At 41.1% G+C, this 26,606-nt stretch overlaps 1 protein-coding gene across 2 annotated transcripts in view; it reads right to left on the bottom strand.

Moving 5' to 3' along the window:
* The window catches only part of LOC124619359 (DDB1- and CUL4-associated factor 8-like), a 117,445-nt gene that overhangs the window by 15,595 nt on the left and 75,244 nt on the right, over window positions 1–26,606 (bottom strand). For both annotated transcript variants that reach the window (XM_047145680.1, XM_047145681.1), the window contains exons 8-9: window positions 13,544–13,674; window positions 11,016–11,135 (exon numbers count right to left, since the gene is read on the bottom strand). In XM_047145680.1, coding sequence (XP_047001636.1) covers window positions 11,016–11,135; window positions 13,544–13,674 — 251 coding nt within the window. The remainder of the gene's footprint in view (window positions 1–11,015; window positions 11,136–13,543; window positions 13,675–26,606) is intronic.

Genomic DNA, 26,606 nt, shown 5'->3' with positions numbered 1-26,606 from the left:
TTTGCTTAAAAAGTGGCAGAATTCCTTCCTTCATAATCACAATGTATGTTAATAAATTGAATGTGTGTGTGTTGTTCTTTTCCAACCTGCTTGAAGATAACTGAAGTTGTCTCTCTACATAAAAAGGGAGACAAGTCAAGTGCTTACAACTAATGTTCTATTTCTCTTGTACCAATACTTTCAGAAATAGTAGAACATTGCATGCGCCAACAAATCTGCGAACACTTCACCTGCAATGGAACACTGACAAACACTCAGTTTGGCTTAAGTGAAAATTCATCTTCACCGAAAGCTGTTGAAAATAATGTTTCAACAATACTTGGTGTCTTTGAAGCAAAATCATCTGTTGATGCCCTATTGACTGAAATTGAGGAAGGCATTTGACTCTGTGGGTCAATCAGATTCTAATAAACTGAGGTGCTGTGGCATTGAAGATATAAACTCATTCTTATGGGATGATATTTTGAAAGCAGGAAGCAGAAGGTACATTTTAATGGTATAAGCTCTGGATTCCTAGATGATTCAAGAGGCAGGCCTCAAGGCTCCATACTGTGATCCTTATTGTTTGCATCTATATTAATGACCTACCTAGTATTATGCCGTGTAAATCTGTTCTACCTGCTGAGGCTAGCACTTTCACTGCAACTGGAAATGAGATACAGGACCTAAAGGAACAAAGCAAAGGCAACCTAAGAATTTATATTATCCGGTATAAAGACAGTGAATTAACTGTACACCAAAATGAAACTGAAAATGTGATTTTTAGTTTATGCAATACCAATAAGGATTGTATGTTTGTTAAACTCCTGGGTGTACACTTCAATTCCAAATTAACATAGAACCTCTACACAGATTCTATATGCGCTAAATTATCAAGAGTAATATAACTATGAACTTCGAGGATGTTTGAGTGAAAACATGATGCTCATTTCCAGTTTTGCATTTTTTAATAGCCACATAGCATACTGCATACTGCTTTGGGGCAACTCCACTGAGGCAAAGAGTGTTTTTATGTGGCAGAAAAAGGTTAACATATGTGTAGCAGGTGTCTGCAGAAACACTGTAGCCACTCTTCAAGAAACTGGGTGTCATGGTAGTCCCATCAATATTTATACTGAGTTGCCTCGTGTACACAAAAGGGAAAATTAGATAGCTACAAATTAAGGCAATCATTTCAATGCCACAATGTACGTCACAAAAAAAAAAAAAAAAAGAGTGACCAACCCTTTACAAGACTAAGCAAGACTCGCAATAGCTATACATACCTTTGAGTAACACAGATTATGTTTTTGGTGGCAGTGCACTAAACAATCTCATTAAAATCCATCAGAAATGTTCTACAAAACTGGCTTAAAAGTGAAGCTTTCTATGTCTTACAGGAATTTTTTGATTGTGCAAAAGACAATCTCCAATTTTAACTTACACTCATTGTATGTTTTAATGCAGATCTACAAGATATAACTTGTCTTTCTTCGTTTGCTCTCAGCCCATATTCTGTGCTCATTAGGTCGAATATCCTGGGATAATTCTTCACTATCACTGAGGATCTCAATGTCATTAGCAAATTTTGTAACTGATACCCTTTCACCTTTAATTTTACTCCCACAACTGAACCTTTCTTTTATTTCTGTCATTGCTTCTTTGATGTACAAACTGAACAGTAACAGAGAAAAACTGCATCTCTGCCTTACACCTTTTTAATCGGAGCAGTTTTATATTCGATTGGTCTTCCATTGTCAGTTTTCCCTCTTAGTTCTTGCAAATATTTCAAACTGCCCGTCTTTCCTTTGAGTTTATTCCTGTTTTGTCCAAGAATTTCACAGATCTTGCACCATTTTACATTGTAAAATGCTTTTCTTAGGTAGAGACATCCAATAAAGCTGTCTTGATTTTCCCGATGGCTTGCCTCAGAGCTGTCTCCTTCATTTTCACAAATATAATATAATGTGAGAACAACAGCACTCTTTTGCTACCAGGCTTTTATACTGCTATGAGGTAACAAATACATAAAAAGATAGGTCCAAACTCATCATGTCTAGAGTGACTTTTCTATCTTTGTATTGCTCAAATTACCCACTGATTCTTTCTTAGCTCACACACATCCTGTAACTACACAAAAATGGGCACAAGCATCATGCTCATAAATGTTGGTACGAAATGCAAGGATTGTAAGGCTGCACATGAAAGGCTGCATTCGCCTGAGTGGGCGAGTGGCATCAGGGGGGAGTTCACCATAATTAGTCGATGGAGCAAAATGTCATGAAATGTCAGAAGATAGTGAGGAACTGTGTTATTGATGGGTTTCACCTTACAATAAGGTAGACAATGGCTAGCATGAGTGTCTAGTACCTCAGTTACACAAAGCAAGCAGTCAGTAGTCATATACTAAAAATACCATCTCGTCAACTATTTACATTACATTCAATCTACATATATCAAAAGATGCATCTCTGAGACAAGTCCAGTTATATCACCCACTGAATTGTATGAGTAACTGTGAGACAATGGTCTCATGTTTAAGTCAAGGTCTGGCATACAGTTTTAATATGCCAGAAAATTTTAAAAAATATAGAATTTACAGCATATGAAAGCAGACAAACAGGCCAATACATTATTAAGGCCAACAAACCGCTAAATGCTTCAAACCACAGACTATGCAATATCTTAAATTTAAGATCTCATTGAGAGCTACCACAGTTTAGCCATGAAAACCGTAGTAGTATGAAGAATGGTGGCAATACACCAGTGACACAAAATCAACACTAACACACACTTGGCAACCAGTACACACTGTATAGTTTAGTTATGTAGAATTGCTATTTTATTACACATACACATAATTAACAACTGATACAAAAGGGTGCAAGAGACAAGCAAATGAATGGTACCACTAGTTAACTTGTTTGTACATACATGATGCTAGTTCATATCCTACTTACATTGGAAGCATAATTTAAGAGTGTGTTTCTGTTGTGCAATTCAGATCAATGTTATTATTCAAATGTATTAGTATTGATCAAACTTCCTTTGGCTTCTGTCTTGGGTTCTTTGGCTGACATTTGTTTGATGATTTTTCTTATGTTTTGTCAGTATGAGTGACTGACACTGCCAAAGCTGCACTCTCCATAGCTGGTAGCTTCAACAAAGCCAGTCACTCTAGTTAGAGAAAAGTCAGAAAAAAATAGTGAAACCAACATCAGCTAAAGAACCGGAGACAGAAGCCAACTGACTCTTTGTCAATAAGTGGCCACGAAAGCCTTAATAGTTTTGCATGGGTATTACCATATTTATGAATGATCTCCCTTAATATGGATAAACTAATAAATATTTATGTTAACTGTGTGTCAAATGTAATTTAAATTGTGGGCATTACTAAAAAGCTCCTTTGTTCCACAATCTGAACTCCAATTCTGGATGGTGGTGCACAACACTGCTAAGGTTACAATATTTTCTGTGTAGCAAAACCTAAAGAGACTGCGCAGTCATCAGCTAATGCACAGGTGTGAGTGCAGTCTCGCATTGTTGCTTTGAATGACACAACTTGTAGTTTAACTTAATGTCTTGATTTAGCATTCTGGAGCTTTTATTATTAACATTAAGGGGGATACAGCAAAACATTGTGATACAATCTTTACTATGGTATACAGGTGGCGAGAAGTTTACAATTTGTGAAACCCAATGTTAACATTTCGGGAAATGAACTACTGAATGAATTGTATATAACACATTCCAATGCTTCATTTAAATATTGCTGTATCACTGTTACATGAACTTGCAGATAGATACTGTAGCCAGAGACATAAAATAAAGAGGCCACACACAACATTTTTACAAAAGGTGTAAGCTCACAGTCCTTATATCTAAAATAGTTCTCCTCCTCCTCCTCACCATAATTTTACAGTACTGTTAAGCCTAGGCATTCCTTGTCTTCAAGTTTGTTAGCCATTGTTTCCTTCCTGTTCTGCATTTTTCCTCATAGATACACTAATAAAATGAAAGAGGCAGAGGACTGAACAAATTCTATGGAATGAATAGCAAAAAAGTGGATAATATAGGGCAAGAAGGAGAAAAAATTAAAGATTAACAACAAAATAAATAGTGTGTGGGAATTTCTAGAACTATGGAAGGTATGCTGTACAAAAACAGAACAAACTTGTGAGGCACTTGTATTCAGAGCTCTCTATTATTTCAACTCTACAACATCATAGTTTATTTTCTAGCACTATACAGAAAATATGCAAAACCAATCAAGTTTACAGGAAATTCAATGCAGAGAAGAACATAAAAATGATTGTAATTACAGATCAATAGAACAGATGTGAGCCGAATAGCACTTCTCAACAAACATGTTAAGGTACACATTTAACGTAATGTGGAGAATCACAGAAAACTGGTGATTGTCTAACACACTCAAAACAACACGGTGTTTCACAAATAATGGCTCCAGCGTCTGCCAAACAAAACCTTGATGGGCTCCTAGTGGGGAAACAGGGCACCTGCGACACTTCTGTCACATAAAGTGTTTCCTTGTATCTCCTCTAAATACTCTAAAATTTGAATACATAGTGTGTGTGTGTGTGTGTGTGTGTGTGTGTGTGTGTTTTCCTCTCTCTTCTTAATCATACTCTACCTATTCTGGATCCCCTTTCCATCTCTGCAGTCTTGTCATACATTTTTCAAGCATCGACTTATATGCTGTCTGTTCTTCAGAGAATTTCTTCTTCTGTTCTCTCTATCTATTACACATTTCTGAGTTGTTATTTCTTTATGTGGTCCTGTCTCGTGTAAGTGTCCTGAGTATTGCCAGAATGCATTAGGTCTTCTCTGATTTTGTCAATGTATCAGGTATATTCATGGCTGGGATGCAGTTTCTCACAGTACATCAGCACCTTCTTTGTCAATCTACTTGACTGTGGGTGTTTTATATGACCACAGAATTTCAGCCATCGTTACACTTGCACATTGCTCATGATCTTCACTCATCATCTTGGTTCTTTCTAGGTTCTAATATCTTTATGATAAAACGGCTATCTGAGCACCAGGTCTTTCTGATCTAGTGAGACTGCACCTGCAGCATAAAGAACCAGTGGCCTAATAACTGTAGTGTAGTGACACTAATATTTCTCTTATTATACAGTTTAGCGATAGTCCTATACGTTGTTTCCAATTTAACAGTGCGAACCTTAGTTGTTTCTCTTCTGTCATGTTCTCTAAAATGATTTTACAGACTACTTAAATTTTGGAACCCATTTGATGCAGTCAAACTGTAGCGGTAGTAGCATTTGTGTCGGTCATGCATTCTGTCTTTTTGAAGAAAACCTGCAATCTGGTCTTTACTGCACATTTCTTCAAGGTTTTGATCTGGGTGCGTGCTGTGTCAATGTCCATGGAGAGAGTGGCCGAGTCATTCTGTCCATGGGACACCATCTTGTCGAAATACTGACCATGCAAGTGGAGAGTCTTGCAAGTTCGCATGAAGCTGTAGGTATGCCAGCTGCAGTGCAGCTGCTGGGAGGGTCTCCCATGCCAGCCGTGTCTTAGCAGATGAACAATGTTCCAAAACACCCCATCTCTCCCATAGCCCTTCCCAAATCTCCCAGAAAACCAACTGTGTTAAGATATACTTTTAACTGAGCCCCAGGAACATTGCGTGACCACAATGAGTAATTAACCTGGCACAACGTGCAGTTCCGTGGTGTCGACTGAATAAATCTCTAATTCTCCTGGGGCCAAACTGGAGAATACTAACAAAACAAAACAAAAACGGAAGGACTTATGAAACCTCGAACATCCAAACAAAAGGGGTGGAACTGATTGAAGATATTTCCACAATTGCATTGGATATAAATCAGTCCAAGAAGTGTAAATTGTCACTGAGATGTTGGACCAGGTCAAGATCAAATCCTTGCCTGGGGTTCAAAGGAGGAAACTTCGCAAAGAACAAAAAGGAAAGGAAGGTAAAGAATGGCTTTCTAACTATAAATGAAGGGACCTAAAAGGTCTTGAACCTAAGACCTCCAAAGAAGACAGTCTCACAGTGAAGAGAGTAATCAGACCCCTTGTATCTCTTAAGATAGGTAACAGGAAAACAAGGGAGGAGTCTGATACTCCCCTTCTCTGGATAAAAAGATCCAGAAAAGGCAGACGCAAGAAACACTACTGCAGTCTTAGTATTTAGGATGGCAATTATCCAACAGGGATATTCACTGATCAAGAGGTGGAGTATGTTTAGATAGCTCTCTTTGAGAAGATTTCAGAAAGGGGGGAGGGGGGGGGAGGAGGAGGGGGAGGGGGAGGATTAAAGTCCAGACCCCAAATTTAGGACAGTCTACAGTCTATCTGGCCAAGGGTGCTCTAATCTTTGTCCATGAGGTGACGGTAACAGTGGACTGGCTTAAGGAAATAGTATCAAAGAAACTTCTGTGAAAGAGGTGAAGCGGCTGGTCAAGGCAGTGGCTGAGCTCTTCAAACCCACAAAGATATTGACTTGTATAGTGACACTTCTTGGAAGGATAGTCCTCGCAAGACACTGAGAAATTACGGGCACAGAACCAGGTCTTGATAGAGGACTGGAGGGTAATCAATTGAAAGGTTTTATCAGATGGCCAAACCTTTCTGGAGGAAATCTGAAAAATCCCCAATGGCACTGTGAAAACAGGATCCAAAATTGTACTTAGGGTTCCCACAGGTTGCCATCAGTGTCATATACCACTAGTTCTGGAATCTCAAGCTCCTTAATGAAACTTAGCCAGCATAAGGTCAACAGCACATAAATACTCAGATGCAATACTAGTTGGAGGCAATTTAACCTGCTGAGTATAAATTGGATGTCTATGGATTCACTGTGGGAGGACAGTCATGCAAAATACTTTTGAACACGTTTTCTGATAATTGTCTTGAGCAGCTAGCTCGGCAGCCCACATGCAATGGAAATGTCTTAAACCTTGTAGCTACAAATAGGCCGGACATTATCGACAATGTCAGTATAAAAATGGGAATTTGTGATCATGATACTATAGCAACTATGATTATAAAAGTTAATAAATCAGTCAAGAAGGCTAGGAGAGGGTTTCTGCTAGATAGGCCAGATAAGTAGTTTTTAATATCTTACTTAGATAGTGAACTGACATGGATGTAGAGGAATTATATGCAAAGTTTAAGCAGATTTTAAATCGTGGTCTGGAGAGTTACATGCCCAGTAAGTGGATAAAGGATGAAAAGACCTACCATGGCTTAATAACAAAATCTGTAAGATGCTGAGGAAGCTGAGGCTATTGCACTCTAGGTTCAAAAAGGGATGCACAAACGGCGACAAGCAAAGATTATTAGAGATTGTATGTGAAAAGACCTGTGTGTGAAGCACATGATAACTACCACCATCACAGCTTAGAAAAATATTTGGCAGAAAATGTGAGAAAATTCTGGCCATATGTAAAATCGCTAAGTGGGTCTAAGGCTTCCATTCAGTTCCTTGTTGACTGCTCTGGTGAGGCACTTAAAGATAGCGAAACGAAAGCCAAAGTTTTAAATTACACATTCAAGAAACTGTTCACACAGGAGAACGGTACAAATATACCATCATTTAACTGTCAGACAGACTCCTGTATGGACGACAGAAATAAGCATACATAGCCTAGAGAAGCAACATAAAGATTTGGAAACAAATAAATCATGAGGTCCAGATGGAATCCCAGTTTGAATTTACAAAGAGTACTCTATGGCAATGGCCCCTTACTTAGCTTGCATTTATCCTCTCGCCAGCACAAAGTACCATGCGACTGGGAAAAAAGTGCAGGTGACTTCAGTATGTAAGAATGGCAAAAGAATGCACACCCAAAATTACAGACCAATATCCCCGACTTCTGTTTGTTGCAGAATCCTTGAACACACATTCTCAGTTCAAGCATAATAAACTTTCTTGAGGTTAAGAAGCTTACGTCCTTGAATCAGCATCATTTTAGAAAGCATTGCTCGTGTGAAACTCAGCTTCTTCTTTTCTCAGATGATATACAAGGTGGAATCCAAAATTTTCGGGACTGGCACTGCCATCTGGAAAGTAGGAGTAGTATATCTTTGCACCGCTAGGTCGGTGTGCGAAGTGGCATTCAGCTGGGAAGACATGTTGCATGTCCACAGAGATTTTCGTAATACTCTGTGTTTGATGTGTGGCGATGCTACGATGGATCCGCAAACAAAACAGCACATGCATATCAAGTTCTGTGCGAATCTTGGGAAAAGTGCTACGGAGACCATTGCAAAGATTCAACAAGTGTTTGGGGGACAGAGCATGAGCCGTACGCGTGTGTTTGAGTGGCATGCTCGGTTCAGGACCGGCCGTACAGACGTCGAAGATGATGCTTACATTGGAAGACCTGTTAGCCGCACAATACCGGCATTGTTGCCAAACGTCAACAACTGGTTCATGCAGACCGACATCGAACCATTCTAGACCTTGCGGATGAAGCAGGTATTGGTTATGGGACATGTCAACGAATGTTGACTGATGAATTGGGCATGCATTGTGTCACCGCAAAATTTGTGCCAAGGATCTTGACTGCCGATCAGAAGGCACAGCATGTTGAAGTGTGCATGGACCTTCGTCAGACAGCACCAATGATCCAACCTTCTTGTCACGGGTTAGCACTCGTGACGAGAGCTGGATTTACAGTTATGACCCAGAGACAAAGCAACAATTGTCCCAGTGGAAGAGCCCGGGCTCCCCAAGACCCAAAAAAGCTAGACAGGTGAAAGGCAAAGTTATATCAAGGGAATTGTGTACAAAGAATTCATCCCACCCAACCAAACAGTGAATTCCACATACTACTGTGACATTCTGCGATGGCTCCATGAAAATGTGCAGCGACAACGGCCCAAACTTTGGCATCAAGGGAACTGAACTGGCTGCTGCACCACGACAACGTGCCCTGTCACACCTCCTTGCTCACCAGGACCTTTTTGGCAAAAAACAACATAGCGGTTGTACCCCACCCACCATACTTGCCAGATTTGGCACCTTGCGACTTCGCGCTATATCCAAAACTGAAACTAAAGTTGAAAGGCCGTCGGTTTAACACTCTTAGAGAGGATTCAAGAAGCATCGCTGGCAGTGATAAACATCCTCAAAGAACAGGACTTCCAGAAAATGTTTGACCAGTGGCAGAAGCACTGGGACCGACGTGTACATGCAGATGGGAACTACTTCGAGGGTGATGGTGACCATTAGTCCAAAAGTAAGTTTTTCAACAGATGGGGGTGGGGAATTTAGATCCGTATTTCTTATAGCATTGAAGTTAGACCTTGATCGCTTAGAGACTGCTGGTGTTTGACCACCAGCAAGAGATGTACTATGCTTCATGGCGTGTCATCCGCCTTGATGCCACACAGTCCGACCAGGGGACCTCCCCACAGGCGCCACCCAGCTGCAGCAAAGGCAACCTGGAAGGATGGCCATTGTCGGGAGTCCCCGTTGCCCCATGGTGACACGGGCATCTACTCCTTGGCACGCATGGGGAGTTAACGGTGCAGGCATCTGCAGAGCAATCCCTGTGTGGTCAGGGGGCTACAACCAACAGGGTACATGGTGGCCCCACCGCAACAGACTGGCTACCGTGCTGAATATCAGGCGTAAACGAGCTAAGAAGTCCATTATCGTCGACAATGCAGAAAGCAATACTGCACAGAGGATGGAGGAAAATGCACCCAGAAGGGTGACTTCACTCAACAACTCGAGAATGATCGGAAGTGCAGATCCAAGTCGATAAAGGATGCAAGAGGTCTCAGTACACGATTGATATTATGCATCATGTAACACGCAATTCCCCAATTGGCTCGCTCTTCAGAAAAATTTTGAAAAATGGAGGTCAAACCCTACAGGGGAGCATCACAAAGGCTGAAAGGTTTGAGACTACTTTTAGCCGCCTCTTACTACAGGTAGGAATACCTCGAGCCTATTCTAACCTCTGGACCCCCAGGGAGGGGGGAGGGGGGAGGGGGGGGGGTATTGGACTGGAGATTGTCCTAACCATCGCTAAGAATATGGTATAATCAAAACCGCATAATTGAATCAGGAGGCAGCATGGAGAATACTGGGTTATGATTCAAAAACAAAAACATGGGAAGTTGATGATGCCAAAGCCATGTTTCAAGACAACTTATGTGATCCTCAGCTAGAGCAGCAAACACCTTATAATCATAGTAGACTTATGACTGGCCATGGGAACTTTAAGAAACAGCTACACACAATGGTTATAGTGGAAGAAGCCTGTAAGTGCAGACTTTAAGGTGAGGAGGATGGAACACGTAATTGTCCAATGGAAAGCATTAAGAGGGCAAAAGGCATAGAATATTCAGTCCTGAAGAAATTGAGTCTAATAAACCAGTGAAAGGTTTCCTATTACTCTTTACAGGTACCAGTTAGCTTTATTAGAACCACAGGGACTGATACCACACTATAAAGTTCGTTTTGGTAACAGCAATAGTGGGCTTAATAGAACTGGTATTTGCTTTCCTGGGCAAATCAAATAAAATGGCTAAGTCATCAGGGATTGCCAAACTGTCAATTTCTTGAACGGCTCTGTGCATCATCCTCTTATGACATTTTCTAGAACCAGATTAAGTAATAGAGGCGACAGGAGGTACCCATTCCCAGATGGTTCGAATATCCTTTCTTCAATCACAAAATCAACAAAAAATTGTAGCATATTTAATGAAAAATGTGCTGCAAGGTATCAAATGCTAGTATAAAAATATAAAACCTGTTACACAAACAGTAAGTGCAAATTTTTCAAAGAAGTGACTATGTTAAGACAGTTTAATAAGTGACATACAAAATGAGTGTTCTGCATGCGAGAAATTTTATGAAAGTATGAATGTCATAGTTTGTGCAAACTGCAAGGCTGGTTCACTGAAAACACTGTGGTTAAAGAGCAAACTTTTACTGGATACATAATTTACCATAAAGAGCATTTTTGTCCTTTCACCTTTTCACTCAAACAACTGCTGCAGTTCATACTTACAGACTTAAGACCTGTCATGGCAGGCTCTTGCTCACAAGATGGAACCCAAATCTTCACATCATCATCTAACCCACTTGTAGCAATAACTGGAATCTGAGGATGTGGCTCAAGACAATTGACCTATGTGAAGAAATAAAAGTATTATTAATTCAAAATTTGTTTGATGAAATACATTTAAACTAGCTCAACTACATTTACACACGTCTAGGACCTTCATTATGTCAAATGTCATCATACAGCCAATTTTATAGAATGTTGGAGTATTACAGAAAATAAGATTTTGCATATAACAAAGGGATAGCAGATGCTGCAACTAATTTTATATAAATCCACTTCAACATAGTACTGGTTGCTGTTGCAATACACTAAATTTTTGCATTGTGATCCATGAGCAAAGGTCAACACAACAAAGACAAGTTTGTAAATGCAGAGCACATTCACTTAGATCAAGACAACGATTAGAAACCTAGAACCTTGGCAGATATATAAGACTTCTGGGATTGAAGGAAACAGTAAATATATAAAACAGACGAAGGAGACAGAAAGATTACTTAAAAAATACAACTACAGTGTAAAATTGGAAGTAAATACATATATTTCAATAAATCTTGCACTCAGATTACAAGTAGTTGTCATAAATGAATATGGTTCCAGGTTGTCAGACTGGACCTAACCTGACATTTTATCTACACATCATAAGATTTGAATGCTGTTTACAATGCAGGAGATTTTGCAACCCACAGCTGACCAACAGCCTCTACTCTACATGTTAGGTAAAAATTTAGGCATTCAACTTTGGTGAAATGAATGCTCAATTGATAGTAGTGGTTTGCCCTTACCTCTACGAGAGATATCTGGCGAAACAAATTTGTGACTGAAGTGTTAAAAGATAAAAGGAGTTATATGAAATGGAGAATTTAAGAAAGTGCACATCAAATAAGTCACAATGCATAAGTTACTCTTCCCAAAAAGCAATAAAAAAAGGTGCCAAGGCATTATGCCTCCAAATGCAGAACACGTTGGCTTTAGCAGCAACAATACTTTTGCCCAATTCTAAGGTGTTTATATCACACAAAACATTTCCTACAATAAAGTAATATTGTTTAAAAATAGTCCAGTGTGCCACAGGTCTAATTTTAACTTACCTAAAATAATCTGAAAAAATGACCACATACATGTTTCCTGGAAAGTAGACACTTCTAATAATTCCACCAAAGAAACTCATACTTCTGAAACCTTTATCTGACAGATATTGTGCAGCTACTGTTCCGCTGTGTGGGAGCTTTGCTGTTCAGGATTGACTGATGGTACAGAAAATGTTCACCAACACATAATAATAATAATAATAATAATAATAATAATAGTAATAAATCTGTGCAACTGGATACAGATTTATTTTCAGAGAGAGAGCAAAATGACTGTTCTTAAAATTCTAAGAAACCATCTTCCAGTGGAACTCAAGGAAGATATTACTCCTTGTCACATATCCATCACTTGATAAGCAAAAGTCTAAATTTCTGTTGAGTTCATACAGACTTATGAAGCAATCTTCCATCTTACACACTATTTGTCAATGGAACCAAAAGCACGAGGAGTGCTACTACTAATACTGGCATGGTACAGTGCATTAACAGTCCCATAAGATGGTCTACTTGTGCATCTGCCCCCCCCCCCCCTCCCCCTCCTGCTGCTGGTGCCTGACTGAGCTGCCATTCCTTTTTAACTTTCCCCGATCTCTCCCTCTCTCCTCCCCTGTAGACAATGACCTAATAGTTACAGAAACTATGACTGCATTGTCAAGTGTACTTCTATGTGTGTTTATCAGTAATACCAAACATTTTGATTCTTGAAACTTCCTGTCAGATTAAAACTGTGTGCTGGACCGAGACTCGAACTCAAGGCCTTTGCCTTTCGCGGGCAAGTGGTAGAGCGAAAGGCAAAGGTCCCGAGTTCGAGTCTCGGTCCGGCACACAGTTTTAATCTGACAGGAAGTTTCATATCAGCGCACACTCTGCTGCAGAGTGAAAGTCTCATTTTGCTTCTTGATGGTAAGCACTAACTAGCAGTTTTATCTCAGTTAATTAGTTTAAATGCAGGTGTACTTTCACCATTTAAATCCATTGATCAGACTCTCAATCTGCTTAATATCTAAGAATTGCCATTAACTTTTTTGCCCTCCAAATTCCAGCAGACTTTTTTTCTGAGGGTGATTTGAATGTACTTATGTGCAACTAAAGTGATCATATCACTAACAGTTTACTGAACTATGACACAGAGGCAGGTTGACTGACTGTTACTGTATGGTGCAAAAGGGAAGTAAGTGCCCACCCAATTTTCCAGAAATAATAATGATGAATTACTGGTGCCATCTATATGATTATCTGTGAACCAAATATCAATTTGTCAATTGGATTGTAAATATTTTCTACATTTTTATTTCACTTTTAGAAACTATTCAGGCACAACATTAATTAAAAGCAAACTTTTATTACATTTCTTCCTGGTTATTGTAAAGAGGCAGCACTCACCACACCATTTTCATCTCCACGCATCCATTGTACAATTGCCTCTGTATGCTTCTCCCAGAAATAAATATTTCCACAGTCCGATCCAGAGACCACAAATTCGCTTCGAGGTCCAAAGAAACCAACACCTTTCACTGGAACAAACATCATTATTGTCTAGAGAAGCATGTTTCTAATTTGTTATATTTCTAATCCCCAGTTTTTACTTTGGGCACATATACAATCAAAATCCACGACATTACATTCATGTGAACTTAATCTTATTTGCCCTACTCATGCAACACAACAAAGGTGTTAACTCTCAAGTACCTTACTGCTTCCAATATATTAACTGTTTTAGTAGCAACCCACTAATGAGAAATTTACCTGCTTTGAAACAAAAAGAATCACTTCCAACATCATGCACAGTAAAAATCTGCCCTATTTCCTTAGCTTCCTTTTTATAACACTGGGAATTGGAGTATAAAAAAACTGTGGACTTTTATTGAAAATTACTGTTTGAATTTGGTGAATTTCACAGAATCAGTTAGGTACAACAGAAATCTGCTGAAAGCATGATTCTTATTCTGAACTGAGCAGTTGCCTGAGAAAATATAAGGCTCAGTGAATTCTTGTGGCACTCTCTTAGAAGTACAAACAATCAGTAAACACTACTGCCAACCTATAACACAACGCATATAAATTGTGCTGATGACAAAGACAACAATGTACAACAGTCAAAACAATTGGACTATTTTTTTGTGAAAATTACTTGTAATGCTGTCTGAAGGTCTGAGCAGAAAATTTTAAATGATGTGCAGTAAGTGAAAGTGCTACTATTTAAGCTTTATTTTCAAAGGGGCTTGGTTCACAACTGATGGCTCATTACTTTGAAGAGGACTTGAGTCATTGACTGATGCTTCAATAAAAATAACACTGTTTTTCCGAATCGTACAGAACGTACACTAACTAATAGACTGATACTCCTTTAATGTCAGTTTGTGCAGTTACAAACGTAGTATCCAAAGCAACAGCAAACTCATGATCTCCAAATTAAAGACTGCTGCCCTTCTGAAAATATGGGATTTACTTATGAAAAATACTCACCTTGCATCATCTACATGTACATGACCACTCCCTAATTCACACTTCAGTGCCCAGCAGAGGGTTCACTGAACCACTTGCACACTATTTCTCTACCATTCCACACTAACATCATGCGGGAATAGCAAACACTTAAATCTATCCATGAAAGCTCTGGTTTCTCTTATGATGAACATTACTCTCTACATAGGCAGAGGTCAACATAATATTTTTTGATTTGGAGGAGAAAGCTGGTAACCAAAATTTTGTGAAAAGATCAATCTGCAATGAAAAAGAACTTTGTTTTAATGATTGCCACTCCAACTCTCCCCTATTTCAAGATAATACAAAAGGAGCTGTCCTCCTTCGAACTATTTCGATGCCCTTTGCCAAGCCTGTCTGCTAAGGATCTCGTACTGCATAACAATACTCCACAAGAGGATGGCCAAGGGTAGCATAGGCAGTCTATGTAGTAGAGCTGTTGCGTCTTCTGAATATTCTGCCAATAAAAACACTGTCTTTGGTTAGCTTTGCCCACAACATTTTCTACATGACAGTTCCCATGCAAGTTGTTCATAATTGTAATTCTTAGGTGTTTTGACTCAATTTGTCAGCCTTTAGATTGGTGTGACTTACCACATAACCAAAATTTAACCAATTCTTCTTATCACTCTTGTAGATGGCTAAATTCACACTTTTGATTATTTAGAGTCAATTGCCACTTTTGGCACTATGCAGATATTTTGTCTAAATCAGTTAGCAATTGGTTTTGATCTTCTGATGACTTTACTATATGGTAAATGACAGCATCATCTGCAAACAATCTAGGAGAACTGCTCACATTATCTCCTAAATTGTTAATATGGATTAGGAACAGCAGAGGGCCTATAACTCTCCCTCAGGGAATGTCAGATATTACTTCTGTTTTACTCTGACTTCCTGTCAATTACTGTGAAACATCACCTTTCTGGCCTGAAGTCATGAAGCCACCTCCACACCTGAAACAATACTCCACAGGCATATAATTTGATTAAAAGTCAGTAGTGAGGAATAGTATTAAAAGCCTTGTACATTTATGGAATCAATTTGAGAACCCCTGTCGATAGCAATCATTACTTCAAGAAAATAAAGAGCTAGTTGTGTTGCAAAACAACAATATTTTCCGAATCTGTGCCAACTGTGTGTCAATAGATTGTTTTTCTTGAGGTAATTCATAATGCTTGAATGCAATACATGTTCCAAAATCCTACTGCAAATTGATATCAATGCTAGGGGTCTGTAATTTGGTGGATTAATCCAATTCCCTTTCTTGAGCATTTGTGTGACCTCTCCAACTTTCCAGTCTTTAGGTATGTATGTTTCATTGAGTGAGCAGTTGCTTATGACTACTAAGTATGGAGCTATCATATCACCATACACTGAAAGGAGCCTAAGTGATATATTATCTGGACCAAAAAACTTTCTCTTGGTGTGGTTGGGTTTCAAGTTCCACTGAAGAGGACAGGAGTCCACTACACTCAGAAGTAGCTACACGGGTAGCAGGGGCTGTGTGGCGTGGCCTGGGCAGTCTTTTACGTTAGGGGATCTCAGGAAAACACAAAAAGGGCTTCAGTCTCAGAGAGTGCATGCCAAATATAGAAAGAACATAGATACAGGAACTATCAGTATAACAGTTTTAAACTGTCATAGGTGTGTTGGGAAAGTACCAGAGCTCCAAGCGCTAATAGAAAGTAGCGATGCTCAAATCGTAATAGACACTGAAATCTCGCTAAAGCCGGAGATAAGTTCAGCGAAAATTTTTGCAAAAATCTAACAGTGTTCCGAAAGGATAGGCTAAACACAGCAGGCGGTGGCGTGTTTGTTGCTGTTAAAAGTAGATTATCTTGTCGCAAAATTGAAGTAGATAGTTCCTGTGAGTCAGTATAGGCAGAGGTCATTCTTGGCAACCGGAATAAAATAATAACTGGTTCCTTTTACAGACTTCCCAATTCAGATGACACAGTTGCTGAAAGGTTAAAAAAAAACTTGAGTTTAATTTCAAACACGTATCCAACTCATTCAATTATCGTTAGTGGTAACATTAATTTACCCTCCATATGTTGGCGAAAATACATGTTAAAACCTGGAGGTACGCATAAAACATCATCCGAAATTATGCTAAATGTGTTTTCTGAAAATTATTTCAAGCAGTTAGTTCATGAGCCCACACGAACAGTAAACAGTTGTGAAAACACACTTGACCTCTTAGCAACAAAGCAGATCAGGGTTTAATGACCACAGGGTTGTCTTAACGAGACTGAATACTGTAACCCCCAAATCCTCCAAAAATAAATGAAAAATATACCTATTCATAAAAGCAGATAACAATTCATTTGATACCTTCCTGAGAGAGAATGTCCACTCCTTCCAAACATGAGTAATGCGGAGGTAGATATCCACAGAGTAGTGAAGCAACTTCAATCACTTAACAAAAGCAAGTCTTCCAATCCAAACTGTATATACCAGCTAGGTTCCTCTCATCAGAGTATGCTGATACAATAGTTCCAAACTTCACAAGCACACTCAACAAAAGATCCACACCCAGAGACTTGAAAGTTGCACAGGTCACACCAATATTCAAAAAAGGTAGGAGTTAACCACCAAATTACAGGCTCATACCATTAATGTTGATATGCAGCAGGAATTTGGAACATTATGAATTACCTTGAAGAGAACAGTCTATTGACACAGTCACATGAATTTAGAAACATCATTCTTGTGAAACATAACTAGATCTTTATTTGCACAAAGTGCTGAGCCCTATTGACAAGGGATTTCAAATTGAATCCACATTTCTGGATTTCTGGAAGTCTTCTGACACTGTACCACACAAGCAGCTTGTAGTGAAACTGTGTGCTTGTGGAATACTGTCTCAGTTATGTGACTGGATTTGTGATTTACTGTCAGAGGGGTCACAGTTCGTAGTAACTGACAGAAAGTCATTGAGAAAACAGATGTGATTTCTGGCATTCCCCAAGGAAGTGTTATAAACCCTTTGCTGTTCCATATCTGTACAAATGATTTAGGAGACAATCTGAGCAGCCGCCTTAGGTTGTTTGCAGATTATGCTGTTGTTTATCAACTAGTAAAGTCATCAGAAGATCAAAACAAATTGCAAAATGATTTATAAAAGAAATTTGAATGGTGTGAAAATTGGCAATTGATCCTAAATAATGTAAAATGTGAGGTCATCCATGTAAGTGCTAAAAGTAATCCGTTAAACTTAGGTTACACGATAAATCAGTCAAATCTAAAGGACGTAAATGCAACTACATACCTAGGAATTACAATTGCGAGCAACTTAAATTGGAAAGAACACACAGAAAATGTTGTGTGGAAGGCTAACCAAAGACTGCATTTTATTGGCAGGAAACAAAGGCATTACTTGCTGTGGCAGAATCTTTCCATGAAATTTCTATCACCAATTTTCTCCTCCGAATGCGAAAATACTTGGTTGATGCCTGTCTACATAGAGAGAAATGATCATCATAATAAAATAAGGGAAATCAGAGCTCAAACAGAAAGACATAGGTGTTCAATTTTCCGCGAACTATACAAGATTGGAATAACAGAATTATTGTGAAGGTGGTTCGATGAACCTCTGCCAGGTACTTAAATGTGATTTGCAGAGTATCCTCGTAGTTGTACATGACGTGACTCGAGTACCGAGGATATCTATTTCTAGTTAATCATGCTTTCAGCAGTTCAGAGTTCACATTAAATTGTAGGTTACCCAGTAACTTGCCCAATACATCATTTCAAGGGATCTGAGGAAGGGAAGGATTGTACCATATCCAATAAGGTGATGCATAGTGAATCACTGATAGTTAAAGACAGTTTTACTTATATTTAACACATCAGTACCAAAATGTTACGCATTTTTAAACAGGATATAACATTCAAATGATATTTCCTCACTTTATATAAACGCATGCACTCTACAGAAACTGTAATAAATCTGGATCATGTTTCTCCCCAACATCAGCTGTATAAACTGTAAAAAGGCACAGCAGGCAGTCTATTTAATGTAACATACAAACAGTGATTATGATATACTGATTATCTATTTTGAAGTCTGAACCGCTTTTTTATTATCAGTCTTCTGACTGATTTCATCCACCCATCAGAAATTCCTCTCCTGTACTAACCTCTTTATCTCAGTTCTTGCACCCTATGTCCTCAACTACTTGTTGGATGTATTCCAATCTCTGTCTTCCCCCACAGTTTTTACACTCTACATCTCTCTCTGGAACCATGGAGATTATGTCCTAATGATGCAACAAGTGTCCTATCATCCTCTCTCTTCTTGTCAGTATCTTCCATATGCTCCTTTCTTCATTGATTGTGCAGAGAACCTCTCTGTTCCTTAGCAGCCACCTAATTTTCAACATTCGTCTGTAGCACTGCATCTCAAATACTTTGATTCTCTCTCGTTCTGGTTTTCCCGCAGTGCATGTTTCACTACCATACAATGCAGTGTGCCCCAAATGTATGTCCTCAGAAATTTCTTCCTCGTATGAGGACCTATATTTGACACTACTAGACTTCTCTTAGCCAGGAATGCCCTTTGTATCATTACTAGTTTGCTTTTTATGCCCTCCTTGGTCCGTCTGTCATGGGATATTTCACTGCCTAGGCAACAGAACTCCTTAACTTTATGTAATTTGTGATCACCAAATCCTGATGTTAAGTTTTTGCTGTTCTAATTTCTGCTATTACTCATTATTTTCACCTTTGGCTCTGAGCACTATGGGACTTAACATCTTAGGTCATCAGTCCCCTAGAACTTAGAACTACTTAAACCTAACTAACCTAAGGACATCACACACATCCATGCCCGAGGCAGGAATCGAACCTGCGACCGTAGCAGTCCCACGGTTCCGGACTGCAGCGCCTAGAACCGCATGGCCACCGCGGCCGGCTTTTCATCTTTCTTTGATTTCATCTCAATCCATATTCTGTACTCATTAGACTGTTCATTCCAGTCAGCAGATCATTTAGTTCTTGTTCGCTTTCACTGAGAATAGTGAATAGTAAACGTCCTCAGCGAATCTTACCATTGCTATCCTTTCACCTTCAATTTTAATTCCACACTTAACCTTTCTTTTATTTGTCACTGCTTCTTTGTTGTATAGATTAAATAGTAGGGGTTTTGAAAGACTGCATCCCTTTCTTCCACCCTTTACAATCCAGGCACATCACTCTTCTTGTTCACTCTACGTTCTTTTACATATTGTGTATCAGCCATCTTCCTCTAAAGCTTCTTCCTATTTTTCTCAGAATTTCAAACATCTTGCTCCATTTTACACTGTCAAATGCTCTTTCTAGGTCAACAAATCCTATAAAAGTGTGTTGATTTTTCTTCAGTCTTGCTTCCATTATAAAAACACAATGTCAGAAACCCTCTCTGTTTTCTTTATCTTTACTATAGCCAAACTGGTCATCATCTAAAGATTCCTTAATTTTCTTTTCCGTTCTTCTTTATATTAATTATTCTTGCCAGCAGCTGCACGAACAAGATTTTAAGTTGATTGTGCAATAGTTCTGCAAGAATTTGCCCTTGCTATCTTCAGAATTGTTTGGATGACATTTTTCTGGAAGTCAGACGGTACATTACCAGTGTCAGATTCTACACACCACACTAAAAATGCAAAAGTGAGTTAAAAAAAATATGGCTGTAATCAAACGCAAGCCTGCAGCACATCACACATCGCTTTGTATCTCTGTGTATATTCATTATGCTACACTGAGCTCCCGTAACATGTGACCTTATCTTGTATGTTACTGTCTTCTGAAGGCTTTAATCACAGATATGTTATTCACTAACATTTAATTACAACAAAGTGAACCAAGAAAAATATGTTTTTGATGGCTCTTCATGACCTTGAAATGGTACACTTTCATATCACAGAAGTTACAATGTGAAAATTATTTAACCACCAATGTAAGGATAATCAAAAAATCCACTGAGCAAGTGGTAGCAGGAAAACACATGTAAAAGACATTACATATGCAAACTGTCAGAGCCAGTGGTCCCTTCTTCTGGCAGAAGAGTTGAAGGAGAAGTACGAGTTGTGAAGGTAGGGACTGGTGAGGTTTAGGAAAAGAGGTAGAGTTCGGAAAAGTCACCCAGAACCTGGGTCAGGGGAGACTTACCAGACAGAATGAGAAGGAAAGGCTGATTGTTGGGGATTGCACCAGGTGAGTTTTGTAAACCTGAGAACTTACAGGTGGAAAATAGGGTAATATGCAATAAAGAAATTACTGCTAAAACATCTTGCATGAGTTAATAACACCAAAAAGCTAAGTGCATTGTATGTGACAGAGGTTGGAGGGGATGAGGAAAAAGGCAGGTCAGAAAATAAAAGCCGTAGAAAACAAAACTGGAGTGAAGAAAGTAATAATTACTGCGAAGAATTGCAGAGACCAAAGAAATTAACATAAATTAACACCAGGTGGGTTGTGAAAACCAAGGACATGTGGCACCAGTTCCCACCTGCAGACTTCCAAGAAACTGTTTTCTGGGGGAAGAACCCAGATTGCACTTATGGTGAATCGTGCACCAAGGTCACATGACTGTCATGTTGTTCTACATGCTCTGCAGGAGGGTATTGTGTGTTGCCAATATATACACTCTGCCTGTGCCCCTTCATCCTAACTGATAACTTGCCGATGTAAAAGGTCGAATAATGTTTACATAACAGCTGGTATGACTTTTTCACAGGTGGCTCTCCCTTTGATAGTACATATTTTGCTAGTTACACGGCTGGTATAGGTGGTGGTATGAAGGCATGTAGGGCAAATCTTTCAGCAGCGATGGTCACAGGTATAAGAGCCATCGGGTAGGGAGATGGATGCAGAAGGAACACAGGGTATGGCAAGGGTATTGCAGAGCGATGGGGGAGCGATGAAAAGCTTTTCTAGGTGTCGTGGGCAAAATCCCAGACAGAATAGATCTCATTTTAGGGCATGGTTTTAGGAAGTCATGGCCTTGACAAAGTAGCTAATTTATACATTCAAGATGAGGATAATACTGAGTGACAAGTGGTGGGCTCCGAAGTTGTTTTTTGGTGGGATCAGCAGTACCACAACTAGATGTGAGGGTCCAGGATTGGTTGGTTGGTTTGGGGTGTAAAGGGACCAAACTACAGGGTCATCGGTCCCTTTTCCTGAAGCAAGCAAGGCTCAAGGTACAGAAACACCCAACACCACACCTAAAAAGAAAACTAATGGAATGAACAAAAAATGGGGAAACCATACACCACAAGGAAAAGTAGAAGGTACTAAAACCAAAGAGCACATGGTCTGGGCTGGCTGATCACAATAATAAAAGAGGATGAGCCAGCCACTTTGCAACACATTAAAATGTCCACCCCAAAAAGACAAGGTGAGATGAAGATATGTAGGGAAAAGATGACCACCAAGACAAACAAATGCAAAGAAAGTGCGACAGAGTTAAAACGGAGGGAAATGGCGGCCTGTGAGAGAATACTAAATGCCCACCCTCAGATGGTACAATACCCCCCCCCCCCCCCCCCACCCCCATGAATAAAACATAAAACTAAATCTGCTTTTGTAGCATTGTCACCGAACACCGAAGGTAGAGTGCTGGGAATGTTACAAGTCCGCCGCAGAGCAGCTGAAAGTGGGCAGTCCAGCAAGATGTGGATGACAGTCATATGTGAGCCACAGTGACACCAAGGTCAAGCGACGGAGGAGGTAGCCATGTGTTAGCCACGTATGGCAATTGCGGAGCCAACAGAGAACCACAGAGCCCCTGCGAGAGGCCCATATGAAGGTCTTCAACACATTCGTAGTCTCCTTAATGGCACGCAGTTTGTTGTGCGTACTGAGATTATGCCATATAATAATGACTGCAGGTCAGTCACAGGGATGCCGATCTCCAGTACCAGTTTCCGTGTAGCCTGTCCGGCAAGTTCATTCTTTGGGATTCTGACATGCCCTGGAGTCCACACAAACACCACGGAATGACTGGACCGTTCCAGGGCATAAATTGACTCCTGGTTGGTCTGTACCAAAGGACAGCTGGGGTAGCACTGGTTAATAGCTTGTAGGCTGCTCGAGGAGTCAGTACAGAGAAGAAACGACTCGCCAGGGCACAAGGGGATGCGCTCAAAAGCATGAGCAATGGCCGCCAGCTCTGCAGTGAAAACACTGCAACCATCTGGCAAGGAGTGCTGTTCAATATGTCCTCCATGAACACACGCGAAGCCAATGTGACCATCAGCCATCGAGCTGTTGGTGTAAGCCACTTCATGGTCCCGGTAAACGTCAAGAATCAAGAGGAAGTGACGGCGGAGAGCCGCGGGGTTAACTGAGTCCTTAGGACCATATAAAAGGTCCAGGCAAAGCTTTGGCCTAGGTGTACACCATGGAGGTGTATGTGAATGGACCTCGAGGAGAGGTGGTAAAGGAAATGACTCCACTTTAGACAGAAGTGATCGTACGTGTAAGACCTGACCTGGGCCTCCCATGCGGGAGATCAACTGCCATGGATGGGAAAAGGAGACGGTAATTCGGATGCACACGAGAACTACAAATGTGTGCAGTTGTGCACACCTAACTTTCAATGGAGGAACTCTGAACTCCACCAGGATGCTGGTAACCAGACTTCTCCTAAAAGCTCTCGTTACCAGTTGATCGCCATAGTGGTGCACTGGGTCAAGTAAATGCAACACAGAAGGTGCCGCCAAACCATAAACCAGACTCCCATAGCCAAGGTGGGATTGAACAAGGGCTCTGCAGAGCTGCAGCAGCGTAGAGCGATCTGCACCCTAGTTGATATTGCTCAGGCAGCGGAGGGCACTGAGCTGCCAGCACTTCCACTTCAGCTGAGACAGATGAGGAAGCCAAGTCAATCGGGCATCAAAAACCAGTCCTAAGAATTGATATGTCTCAACTACAGTGAGTCAATCGTCATTAAGGTAAAGTTCTGGTTCTGGATGAATGGTACGATGCCGACAGAAGTGCACGACACATGACTTCGCGGATGAAAACTGGAAGCCGTGGGATAGAGCCCATGACTGTGCCTTGTGGATGGCTCCCTGTAGGTGCCATTCAGCAACACCAGCACAGGTGGAGCAGTACAAAATGCAGAAGTCGTCTGCATACAGAGAAGGTGAGACGGATGGCCCAACAGCTGCTGCTAGGCTGTTAATGGCCACTGAAAATAGACACACACTCAACACACAGCCCTGTGGGATCCCATTCTTCTGGATATGGGGGGGGGGGGGGGGGGGGGGTGGAGCTATGGGAGGCACCAACTTGGACATGGAAAGAACGAAGTGACAGCAAATTCTGGATAAAAATCGAGAGTGGGCCCCGGACACCCCACTCGTATAATGTGACAAGGACATGATGCCGCCAGGTCGTGTCACAAGCTTTTAGTAAATCAAAAAAGACGGCAACCAGGTGTTGAAGTCTGGAGAAGTCTGTTCAGATGGCAGACTCGAAGGAACCTAGATTATCAGTGGCAGAGTGACTCTGGCGGATACCACCCTGGCATGGAGCCAGTAAGCCACATGACCCCAGGAGCCTACCCAACCGCCGACTTACCATACGTTCTAACAGCTTACAAAGAACATTATTGAGGCTGATGGGCTAACAGCTATCCACATCAAGCGGGTTTTTACTGGGTTTGAGCACTGGAATGATGGTGCTCTCCTGCCACTGCGATGGAAAGACGCCATCGCACCAGATCCGGTTGAAGATGACGAGGAGATGTCGCTTGTAGTTGGACAAGAGATGTTTGATCATCAGACTGTGGATCCAATCTGCCCCAGGAGCTGTAGTGGGGCAATGTGCAAGGATACTGAGAAGCTTCCACTCTGTAAATGGAGCATTATAGGGCTCAATGTGACTTCAGTGAACGACAGGGCTTTCCTTTCCATCCGCCATTTGAGGGTGCGAAATGCTGGGGGATAATTCTCTGACACAGAGGCTCAAGCATAGTGCTCAGCAAAGTGCTTGGCAATTGCATTTGCATCGGTAGATAACATGCCATTGATGTTAATGCCAGTAACATCTGTCAGACTGTCAGAGTGTGGTACCCACAAACATGTCTGATCTTCATCCAGACTTGAAAAGTGACGTATGGCACCCAATGGTCGAGACGTACCGCTCCCAACATTCCTGTTTCCATCTTTTAATAAGCTCGTGAAAACAGGCACAGAGCCAACACTCTTTAATGACCTAAGTGATTTCCAGTGACCACCAAGGCACTTACTTTCGCCGGGAGCACCATAATGAACAAGGGATCGTGTTTCCCACCGCAGAAATGATAATTATAGTGACCTACTCAACAACCACATCGATGGTATCATGTGGGGAAGGTTCAACTATGATAGCAGAGGTGAAAGCTTCCCAGTATCCATTCCTATTGTGAATGAGGCATCAGTGAGATCCAGGTCCTCAGCTGACCCTGAGATCTCCACCTCATCCGCAGGTGCAGAATTGATAGGGAGTGGTGGTGTTGGGGCCACCGGAGGATCCTTTTTCTTAGCGGACTACTTTGTTTGCTTGCCCTCTCAATTCTCTTTAGGGGCTTACTGGGAGAACTTCTCTGAAGTAGCTTCAGGCACGGAGGAAGACCGTGAAGCTCTTCATCCAGCAGCTTTTGGCTACACTGTGGCATTAGTAGAGACCTTGGGAGAGAGGATCCCAAGGGATCCCTTCTGCATGAGAGGATCTGGAGGAGGCAGTTTCTTCTCCAGCTGGGGATCGGGACCGATGTCCCTGCTCTGGGCAGGTGGGTGGGCTTGCTCCCAAAGTAGGTACCTTGGGAGCAACAGAAGGAGATATTTTTTCCCCCTACCACCATGGCGGTGGATGTATCCTGGAGGCCCTACTGTTTGTGGCATAGTGTGTGGTACGACTGGTAATTGAGACGGCGATGGTAACATAGCTGCTGCGTATGTGTATGTCAACCGAACAGGTGTAATCGTTCAAATTTACATTTAGACTCTTGGTAAGTCAACCGGTCCAGGGTCTTTTACTCCATGATTTTCTACTCATTTTGGAGTATTGTGCAGTCTAGCAAGCAGGGGGAGTGCTGCTCTCTGCAGTTGATACAAGTGGGAGGAGGCGCACATGGAGTATATGGATGCAGTGGACGTCCGCAGTTTCGACATGTGGTGCTGGAAGTGCACAGGAAGACATGTGCCTAAACTTCCAGCACTTAAAGCACCCCGACAGATTCCACCCAGCCACAGCAAAGGCCACCTGGCACGATGGCCGATGCTGGGAGTCCTGATGCCCCAAGAAGGCAGGCATCTACTCCTTGGTATACGTGGGGAGTTTACAGCTCAGGCATCAGCAGTACGATCCCTGTGTTGTCAGGGGGCTACCACTAAATGGGTACATGACGAACCCACCACAACGGACTGGCTACCATACTGAATATTGGGCACAGAGAAATCCAATACTGTCATGGGGGTGAAAGAGGAAAGGAGGCGACGGAAGAAGATGACTTACCCCAGAAAGTGTCCTCGTCTCAATAGTTGAATTGCAGGTGGAGATGCAAAGCCATGATACGAGGTTCAGGAGTTCGAATCTAGGAGCACTATGGATAACTAATGCACCATAAGGTGTCCTTCCCCATATGGGCTGCACTTCCGTAGAATTTGGAATGTGGCAGGTCAAACCATAAAATGGGGCCTGAACTTACAAGACCAAAAAGTGTGAGACTCCTTTTAGTCGCCTCTTACGACAGGCAGGGATACCTCGGGTCTATTCTAACCCTTGGACCCACGAGGGGGAGATGGTCCAGGAAATCTGCTTTTGAACTAGGCGGGAGAGGTAATTATGTCCAGTGAAGACTGAAGTGAGAATGATGGTGGTGTACTGTAAGGAGTCTGGATCTGAATAAATAAGTTTGCCTCAAATACCAAGGTTGTATGGGAGGGAACATTTGACATGGAAAAGATTGCAACTGTCAAAATGTAGG

The sequence above is a fragment of the Schistocerca americana genome, chromosome 6 (genome assembly GCF_021461395.2).
Source record: "Schistocerca americana isolate TAMUIC-IGC-003095 chromosome 6, iqSchAmer2.1, whole genome shotgun sequence".
In the NCBI taxonomy this organism is placed as follows: Eukaryota; Metazoa; Arthropoda; class Insecta; order Orthoptera; family Acrididae; genus Schistocerca; species Schistocerca americana.
This window is presented reverse-complemented; position numbering and strand designations above follow the sequence as displayed.